Source organism: Branchiostoma belcheri, unplaced genomic scaffold (assembly GCF_001625305.1).
Source record: "Branchiostoma belcheri isolate BF01 breed outbred unplaced genomic scaffold, Haploidv18h27 scaffold19, whole genome shotgun sequence".
NCBI classification, from domain to species: Eukaryota; Metazoa; Chordata; class Leptocardii; order Amphioxiformes; family Branchiostomatidae; genus Branchiostoma; species Branchiostoma belcheri.
In genome coordinates, this window is record NW_017803379.1 from 1,700,643 (window position 1) to 1,710,268 (window position 9,626).

The following is a 9,626-nucleotide window of genomic DNA, read 5'->3' on the forward strand; positions in this document are numbered from 1 at the left end:
CACCTGTCTATCAGTTGGAGTACTGCACCAAGGGAGTGAGCAACGTCTTTACTCTCTACTGAGTTTTGTTGATCTACTGATAATAGTGATATCATTGCTTCAAAATACATTTGTAGCCTCAAGAATGACACTTGCATGGTAGAAGGATTCCCGTGTGATAGTTTTAATTGCTTTACAATACATGGGTTCTACTTCTAGCTTCAGTTCTGGCTGACAAACACACTCCTGATACCACTTTTACAAATAGGTTATCCTGAAGTGTCGTAAAGCCTACACACACATAATGTAGTGAAAGTCAGTTTTACAGGTAAGGTTACATGCATATGAAAATAATCACAGCTTTTGTCTCTTGTGTCATTCCTTGAATCGAAAACCATACACTTTTCTGCTTAGATTTTCCTTCAAATGTCTTCTTTTAATAGCTAGAAATGGCCCTAAAAATATTCCCTAACCTTTCTTATGTCACCAAAGTATCCAACACATACAGACAGCAGATGTGTATTGCTTTGCCAAAGAATATCTTTTTGGTTCTTTAGCTACTAGTATTTGTTTAGTAAATGTACATTTGGGATCTTCGAGGCAAAGCTTGCGACTTTTAGGACTCTGTCAGTTTTTACATGTGTGAGTAAGATAAACATGGCATGGAGGGGAGGGGGGCACCTCAATGATCAGTATTTCTTCTTCTTGATGATCTCCGGCTTCCAGTTGACTGGGTGGGTCTCTTCAGACTGTAGTATAAAAGAAGCACACATATGTAGAGATTATTCAAGTACAGTACTATCTACATTTCACCTAATTTCCAAGTAACAGTAAAACATTTTTTTGATGAGTCACTAATCTTTATGGTATGCCTTGGATACTTCACAGCTTGTTTTCTTAAAAAAAGTGAAAAGGCTGACTACATTGCTTGCAGCATTTAAAAAAAAAAAGCAAAGTCAAAGTAAAATCAATTTCAAGACAACCAGTTGCACCCACCGCTGTCTCGTCTTCCTTGTAAATCTTGATGGTTTTGTCGGCCTCACAGTTGAGGAGCCGCGTGCCGCTCAGGTCGAACTTTGCGGCGTAGATGCCGGACTCGCTGTCCAGAGAGCCGGGCTGCACGGCCGAGTGGATCCGCTGGAAGTTGTATCCTGTTCTCCAGTCCCAGAAGTGCAGCGTGCCGTTGTCAGCTGGGGGAGGAAAGGGAGGTTAAACATCACAGAATTCTGATACAACATTGACTACAATTTATTGAAACTCCCCACCTCTTAACATTACGTAAGATATGTCAGATACACTGAAAAGCTGTCACTGACTCAAAATAATGACAGCCCATGAACAGTATTCACTTGTTTTTTTACTTGATTAGCCTGAGCAAACTGTACTAAATACAATACATTGTATTTAAATAACACTATCTAATACTCAATAAAATCTTCCATGGTCACAATTACAAACACCTAAAAGAAGGTAAACCGCCTGTCAAGTCTCGACAAAACCACAACACTGGTAAACTGTAATACAAGTAGACGATTAACCCTGAGAAAACAATGTCTAGCTTACCTCCAGATACCAGCACGCCGTCCTGGTTCAGTGCCAGTGTGTTGACGATGGCGTTGTGACCAGACAGGTTCTGCAGGAAGTTTCCATCAGGGAACTTCCACTGTTTGATGTTGTCTGGGGAGGCTGATGCAAACATGTAGCTGCCAAAAAGTAGAAAAGTTTTATTGTACATGAACGCCATCTAGCAATCTGTAGAGGTACTACTGTATGAGGCACAAGCACATCATGTACATTTGTTTTTCACCATTCCATTACAAATAGGACAAATCCACATGTTATCTCTGCAGTTATGAAAACAAGTGATAAAAGAAGTAACAACAGAAACAATGAAGACAATACACAGTCAATGACATGATTAGGACTTACAGTTTTGGATGCAGCACGATGGATCTGATACTCTTCTTGTGGTTGGTCAGGGTTGCCCGTGTCTTTCCTGCCACCAAGTCCCACAGTCGGATAGTGCAGTCATGGCTGCCAGTAATAATCTAAACACAAACAACAACGTAATCAATGTGTCATCAAAACAATGATAGTTTCTCTCAAGTCAAACCCTTATGTACCATCTGTGAGCCAATAAACCGTAATGTACCATACCTGTGGTTCTGTAGCCTGGCACTTGACATCAGCCACAGTGTTGGTGTGTCCTGACAGGCAGTGGATGTTAGCTTTGGTCCGCATGTCCCACACCTAGGAAAATAACACATCAGTTATCAGTTACAAACATACATAACATAGAATTAATGAGAGAGGAAGCTGAACAAAGCACTGATAGAATTTTGCAAGTTTTCATAAAGCATGAGCTATACTTAAAATTATGTACAATCCAGGTAACTAAAGTCTTACCCTTGCAGAGGCATCTCTCCCACAGGTGACCAGGACGTCTATGGTGGGGTGAAGGTCAATGGCATAACAGGCACTAAGGTGCCCGTGGTAATGTCGGATCACCTGCAGAAAAAAAACATATACAACAAAACAGATTTTGTTATTGTTAGCATAGAAAAGACTGTACAAATCACTTGAATAATGTTGTTTTGTGCGTATGTGGTGAAACAAAATTTGTAACTTGAGTTGAGTGTATGCCACATTGTCCTTGTCCTTTGTGAAATGTTAATTAAAAATGCAAACAGTAAAACAAAGGAGACACCATCTTTTATGGAATTTAGAGGACATTTGGAGCTTCATTGAGCAGGGTAGTACATGTACTGTATATTGAAGTTTCAAAATTTGATAGAGACTTGACAATTCTGGTTCTACAATACTGCCAGAATGTCTGAAGTTCTGAGTGCTGAAAAGAAAGTTGACGATCAAACACTTGTCATTGAATATCTTCTCTAAAAAGTTGTGAACACACCTTGTTGTACTCCAGGTCCCAACACTTCACCTGTTTGTCTTCCCCGCAGGAGAAGAGGTATGGTTGGCGTGGCGACACCACCACGCCCCTCACTGTGCTGATGTGTCCAGTCAGGGACAGCTTCAGCCGACCACTGGCCAGGTCCCAGATCTGGGCATGGGAAAATAGCACAGCAAATTGTGAATCCTTCAATGTAACACACCCAAGTGTGACAGAATATAGAGTAGCACCATGATATTATGAACCTGAAAATGGAATGGAAATCCAGACAGTAAAAAAACAAACAATAGTAGACTGAGAGAGCATTTTCCCACCTTTATGACTCTATCATTAGACCCTGTGACAAACCACTGGTTGCCAGGCTCGAAGTCTAAACACCTGACCCAGCCGTGGTGACCACTGATCACCCTGTGCAACTTCCAGGGAGAGTGCCACTGGGGCTTGGGCATGGTGGGGGCCTTCCTTGGAACCATGGCTCCCTTAGTTTTGTCTACTGCCACCAGTGCCTGGAAAGTGAAAAAACACAAATAAATTTCTTGGAAGGGAAATATGTAGCTTATGACATACTCTAAAAGGCTGAATTGAGCCAAAGCAATCTGCCACAATACATTGCATAACACGCACTGAAAGAAATTACTATACTAAAACAACACAGATGACTGAGACCTTTGACCTGTAGTTTATAATGAGAACATTTCACAGTCCCTCTTGTATTGCTAGCATCTAACAGGTTTCAGAAGCAACTGGAAAGAGTGGAAATTGGCCAAATAGACAGATAACGTGCCAGTGGACTTGTTCCACTAAGGAGTACATTTGTCTCTTCGGGAAAGCTATTGTATTGCTGATGGTCACTAATAAAATAGACAAAATCCTACCATGGATCGTTCCGGCCCGTGGTGTCTGTGGATATCAGCTACGCTGGCTGCCGTCCGCTCAGCCTCCAGTTTGGCCTGAGAGGGGGGCAGGGCGCGCATCACGTCCTGGATACCAGCATCACTGGGACCTCGTAGCTGGGCCATGGTGTCTGCACTTAACTCTACACCTGCACGCAACAAGAAGGTTGGGGAACAAGAAGGTTGGGGAACCAAATGTAGTCAGTGACACAAAATCAGTTAGGATGTAGAGATGTCAATGTGACATACAACTTGGGTAGTCAATCCATCCGTTAATATCTCAAGCAGTGTAACTTCAGCAATGTTTCAATGTTTCAGTAGGACATGCATTGTAGATATATTTTTGGGATTATGAATAATACTCAATAACTTCCAAACCAAAGTAAATGACAGGACACACCACTGACACTAGACTAAGTGTATAAAGACGTACCTGGCACACTGGGGTAGGGATGGACTCCTAACATCACAGGGTTGTTCATCTGGAACTCTGGGGATACAATGAGAAAACAGATTTCTACATGTTTCATTGCTAGGAAAATTCAAATGAAAAGATGTAAGACATTCTGACATGCACACTGCTGCCAAAGCAGACAGGAAAAGTTGAAGTTCCGGGTCGTACCAGGTTGGTGGGGGTCTGGGTAAGCGTTCGTCGGCTGTTGTCTCTCAACACGTGTCTCTTCCACCAGGTTCATGACAGGCCCATACTCGTCATGTGCCTTACAGTTTCTTTTTACCGCATCACTGGAAAAAATTATGGCTTGTTAAGATTCAATAATACGTTGCTAAACTGGCTTCAATAAGGTATGAACATTCACAGGTGGCTATTGGGAAGTCAAATGAATAAATCTGATGAAGCTTAACTTAAACTGTTTGGTTGAAAAAAAAAACATTTTGCACATATTACAACATTTCTCTCTTTCTTTTTACAATCTTGAAATTTTAGTCTCTAGCTGAAAGGAAAGATTTGCACAGAGCCCTGTATGAGATTTGATATGCTTTTATCATGTTGCTGTGCTCATAACTAGTCAAAACAACAACATGGGAAATAACATTTTTATGATGTGCGTTTCCAAGTACTACCTGGTTGCATCCCTGGCCACAGGCTTCTCATGATCTGACAGGAACATGTCGTGGGTTCTCTTCAGTGACCTGAACACTAAGGTATGCACGGAGTGCTTGGTCACTTCCTGTGTGGGACAAACAACGGATCGGTTACAATATGGAACAACACACCTAATATGATCCGATCCTTGTCATTGTGTGTATTTCAAAGTATAAAAGGAAAGACGAAGAAAAGCAACAACTGCCCCCCTCCCCACATGGAAAGCGTGGAAACGTAAGTAGATAACGTACCTCAACCATCTTGAATTTCTGGCTTGATCAGAATCTTAGTTAAACAAAATTTTGTTTGTAATACACACTAGACCCGTCCCTGTATGTTATGAGGCTTTGGGTCTCTACAAGACACAAATATTCCCGGTAAAACGAAGAAATTGAACAAAAGCGATGAATTTTCAGCTGGACGCCGCCATCTTCACTTCACAACTCTCGTTTGTCACGTGACCAAATAATGCTGATAACTTCCCGAAAAGTGCATCAAAATAGGTAAATAACAACAACTTCCATCTTAAAAGTCCAACATATATCACTAAAAAATGTCAAGTGTCCTCCGGATTATCAAAAGGCTCGCTGAATCTAATATAAAAGATGATTTAAGATAGAAAGCAGTTACGCGAGACTTCACGAGAAGTGGGAAATGACGTCAGGGTTACCTAGCTACATGGTACGCCAGTGACTGTCTTACATTTTATTTACGTAATGCCGTAACTTATCCTCCTGTATAACTCATGTTTTAGAAAAAAAATGTATTCTTTGATGATAGTAAAAAAGACTGTTTCAAGGATGTCGTATACTATACAACTGAGTTATTGTGAAATACGCAAGATATTTGCAATGGTTTTAAACATGTTCTTAGGCACAATGTCCTGTCTGTTCAGGGCAGCCCACAATTAAACTCATTACCACAACATTTCTGGAGGTGCAAAGAGTGAAGTTCCAGAAAAGACATACCACAAGAGATAACATGGTAAGTGCACACATTGAACTCAATGTACCCTAACTTTTCGTCTCTTTTAGCCTTAATGACTGTTGCATTTGGTGGTAAGACATGTGTATTCAACAAAGAGCTATGGAGTATTTTGAAAGGCATTCAAATTCATGGTTTTCCTTGAGTTCATATTAACTAAAGAGAGAGAAACAAAAACAAACATTCCTGTCAGGTACAAATTCATGTTTTTGGTGCTTTGTATCAACAAGAATGTTTAAAGAGACCTTCTTGGTATCAACAGGAAGATGTCTCCTTGTGTTTTCTTGTCTTGTAACAATACTAACATAGTATCCTATTTGTACTATGGAAAAACTTCATATGTCAGAGACCAGGAAGTAAAAGGTACATTGTATTGAACAGCCAACTATTGATCATGACCTATTTTCACTACGTGTCCTCCGATTTGATCATGCCAAGTCTTTATGTAACATTATATAATGTATTTCCTGCTATGTTCCAGTCAGGGGAGAAGTGTTCAGTTCAGGCAGTCGTGAGGTGTCGTCCCTTCACAGGTCAGTCTTTAATGTCAAGAATGGATCATCGATGCATTTCTATCCCTAGAATTTAAAATACAATTTTTTATGGCCTGGTTGTAAAATTCCTCGGAAGACGGGGAACAACAGACGATAAACCGGACAGTGAGTGAGTGAGTGTGTGAGTGAGTTCCACAAAAGTCATTCTTTTTATGACCCAGAACTTCATAAAAGAGACAAAATCATAAGAAGAAATCCAGAAAGGGTAGTTGAAAAGTTGTAGCATTATCAGGAATCCTTCAGTTTTCTCTAAGTGTATTTGGTAATCTTTAATCCTTTTCTTTTTCTCATAAAGTGTTGAATGTGGATTTTATTGCAGAAAGCGAGAAGGGCAAAAATGCTTCCAGGGCAGTGAAAGTGACTGGAGACAAGGTTGTGGTACAGGGAGGAAAGGTGAGACCTGACAGTGCTTAGGTTCAGACCTGATCTTATTTACTCCGTAAAAGACCTGAGTCAGCTTACAGATGTGTCCTATGTAGCATAGTCTCCATCAGACTCCTTTGCAGGCTGAGTAGATAGTAGAAATTGGCCTAAAAATGGGATATAATTGGCCATGGAAGTTGGCCAGCCAAAGAAGGTCCATTTGCCTGCACAGAGTCTGTGAGAAGTTACTACGTTTTCCTGTGTGTGATGTGGGTGTTCAGTACCAAGGACAGATATGTTTTCCTGTGTGTGGATGGCGTTCAGCACCAAGGACAGATATGTTTGCCTGTCTATTGTTTTAACCATCTAACATGACTGTACTGTCTATATTTCAGGAGCAGGCCTTCTCTACAGATGGAAGTTACTTCTGGGATGTTGCCAATGTAAGTTGGATGGTAGAGATAAAACTGTTGATTATCTAGCATGGGCAATGCCCACACAATTTTTACTAACTATTTCATCTCATAGATATCTTGTAACCATGCCAAATACTTCTCAAAGATTATATGGCTATATGATATACATTTGAGCTATGTAATCGTATGCGATTTGCAGAGAATCGCACAGCGAGTTTCGTCGTCCTAGGGGACGAAAGTCGCAGGCTGCGAGTTTCTTCACCTGAGAGCGGGGGCGCGCAGACTACCCTATTCGTGCGAATATCGTCGATCTTACGCTGGGCCGCGCACACGTACGGTAACCATATATGTGCGAAGCTTTCCAGACTTACCCGGGGCCGCGCACGGCTCTCTACCGGAACTTCGGCAGACATTTAACGACGTTCACTTGCATTCCATCAACTGAACTAGATTTGTAAATATAGATCAGCTGTATAGTGTTCATGATCAGCTATAGATTAGAAAAAGATCGCAAATTGATACAGTTTAACTCAATGTTCTTCTTTCTCTGCAGGGTTTTACAGAAAATTCATTCGATTTACAGAAACTGGGAACATGGAACTCAGAGAAAGCGCCAGCACTACATGCACCTGGATAATTCCAAATAAACTGCAAATATACTCAGTGATAGCTATGGAGAATGACATACTATCATTTATATAGGGAAATTAGCGGTTAAACCTCAAAATAAACCTTATCTGTAACTTCGATCTACGCATATCGTAAAAAAAACAAGATGGCGCCCATGTATACGTGACGCCAACAAATAGCCAGACAACACAACAAAAATGGGGCTAAGGTAGAATAGATTTTATTCATGTGCCCTGCGTTGGTATTCACATTGCTATTGTGTAAAAGAAATTAGAAAAAAACAGACGTTTTTGGACAATATGCTACCTGGCGTACAAATTCGCTGGAGTCGCGGCTTACTCGCTCCTCATAATTTGCGTTTCACAAACAACAAAGAAAATCAACATTTACACAATGTTAAAGACATGAACTTGAAGTAGTGTGTGGAAAATGTTCATAGATGGCATCACTGGTCTTACGTTGTTAATCAACGCAGGGAAATTACATGGTGTAAGACATAAAAAGCGTCTGGGCAAATATTCTAAACAAAGTAAACAAAATGGCGCCCAAATATTAAGACGCCTACGAGCCAGCAAGGGAGCCGGCCTCACGGGGTGCCCGGAATCTATAAAGACTATAATATACTGCAAATAAAACAGGTTGATAAACGTTCCTGTTCAAATAAAGACATTTTCTATATCTTTGGTATGTGTGATGTGGGAAAATGAAACACGATGTAGCATGGCCAGCCGATCGGTCCACCATCCACATGTTGCCGGTACATGTGCCGAACACGGAACCCATCGATAGCACTCAGAGGCTTACCGTGGGTATCAAGTTCTTCCACCGAGAACAGGTAGGTTGTGACAATGTCTTGTGTATGTTTTCTGTATTTTTGGTAGACACGTTCACAAGCTGCGTTCTAGTACACCGTTCCAATTTATTTGTTCAGATTGATCGTAAAATTTAGAAGGATAATTTATATGACCTTAAAGTCTATCCAAATTTATATGTTGAAGGATTTAGCTTTCTTTTGATAATTTGTTGGTGGCTTACAATTTGTAGAAATCTAAAAGACGCCGAGCCTGTTTGGGTTGACGCACGCATCCAAGGGGTCATTGTCCTCTGAAGGAACGCCCCAGAATGCATCACGTTTCCTGCCAAACTCATTCCTGCGGCGTGTTGGAACCATCTCATAGAATATGTATATTGCAGAAGAATACTATGATATAATAACCTATATATTCATTATTATTTTTACAACTACCCCGACTTTACTCATTATATGTATGATACAGAGCTACAAGAAAGTTTCCAAATTGAATAAATTATTGTCTTGGCGTGTGCGCGCCCGCGGGTCGTAATTGACAACGACATTGGGGCCAGGTTAGACCACTTAGTCCTGAGAGGGACTGTATTGTTGTTGTTTTCCCCTTAAATCTGTGTGATCGGTGCGACTGTGGGAGCGGACGTAAAGTGTTGTGTACTAAGCAGAATGGTACCCAGACTACGTTTCGCATTTCGACAAATTAATGACGGTAGAAAACTTCGAAAGAGCACGTCTGAACACAACAAAGGTAAGAATTAAGCTGATACGAATCAAGCCAGACCAAATAATTTGCAACAGGTAAGCGATCAATGATCGGCTAGTAGAAGTCACCGTATTTCACCATTTCTATGATCATATTGTTGGTCGTCATTTTCTCATCCACACCTTATGAAATAGTCCTGTTGTTTTCTTAGGACATCTGGTGGACAACGCCAAGTACTTTATTGTTAGGGAAATGTGTTTTATTGTTTGGTGAGGTT

General features: G+C 40.8%; 2 protein-coding genes across 2 annotated transcripts in view; one reads left to right on the forward strand and one right to left on the reverse strand.

Annotated features, from left to right (window-relative positions):
• Positions 1-147: 147 nt before the first annotated feature.
• Positions 148-5,388, reverse strand: LOC109467945 (pleiotropic regulator 1-like). Its single transcript, XM_019766119.1, has 13 exons — positions 5,143-5,388; positions 4,870-4,976; positions 4,409-4,530; positions 4,220-4,276; positions 3,769-3,935; positions 3,208-3,399; positions 2,894-3,043; positions 2,386-2,487; positions 2,137-2,229; positions 1,909-2,027; positions 1,543-1,682; positions 976-1,169; positions 148-728 (listed from the first exon to the last, which is right to left on the reverse strand). The coding sequence occupies exons 1-13, from the start codon at positions 5,149-5,151 to the stop codon at positions 669-671; spliced, it is 1,512 nt and encodes a 503-aa protein (XP_019621678.1). The 5' UTR covers positions 5,152-5,388; the 3' UTR covers positions 148-668.
• Positions 5,389-5,762: 374 nt separating this feature from the next.
• Positions 5,763-9,626, forward strand: part of LOC109468022 (kinesin-II 85 kDa subunit-like) — a 13,744-nt gene continuing 9,880 nt past the window's right edge. Inside the window, exons 1-4 of the mRNA XM_019766228.1 lie at positions 5,763-5,875; positions 6,357-6,408; positions 6,749-6,822; positions 7,188-7,235. Of these exons, the coding sequence (XP_019621787.1) occupies positions 5,873-5,875; positions 6,357-6,408; positions 6,749-6,822; positions 7,188-7,235 (177 nt within the window). The 5' untranslated portion in view covers positions 5,763-5,872. The remainder of the gene's footprint in view (positions 5,876-6,356; positions 6,409-6,748; positions 6,823-7,187; positions 7,236-9,626) is intronic.

Excerpts from the sequence above, each read along its gene's own strand:
- LOC109467945 (XM_019766119.1), bottom strand. Across the intron at positions 2,488-2,893 it reads GGGACCTGGAGTACAACAAG|GTGATCCGACATTACCACGG; the intron begins GTGTGTTCACAA and ends TTTTTTCTGCAG. Across the intron at positions 1,683-1,908 it reads ATCGTGCTGCATCCAAAACT|CTACATGTTTGCATCAGCCT; the intron begins GTAAGTCCTAAT and ends ACTTTTTGGCAG.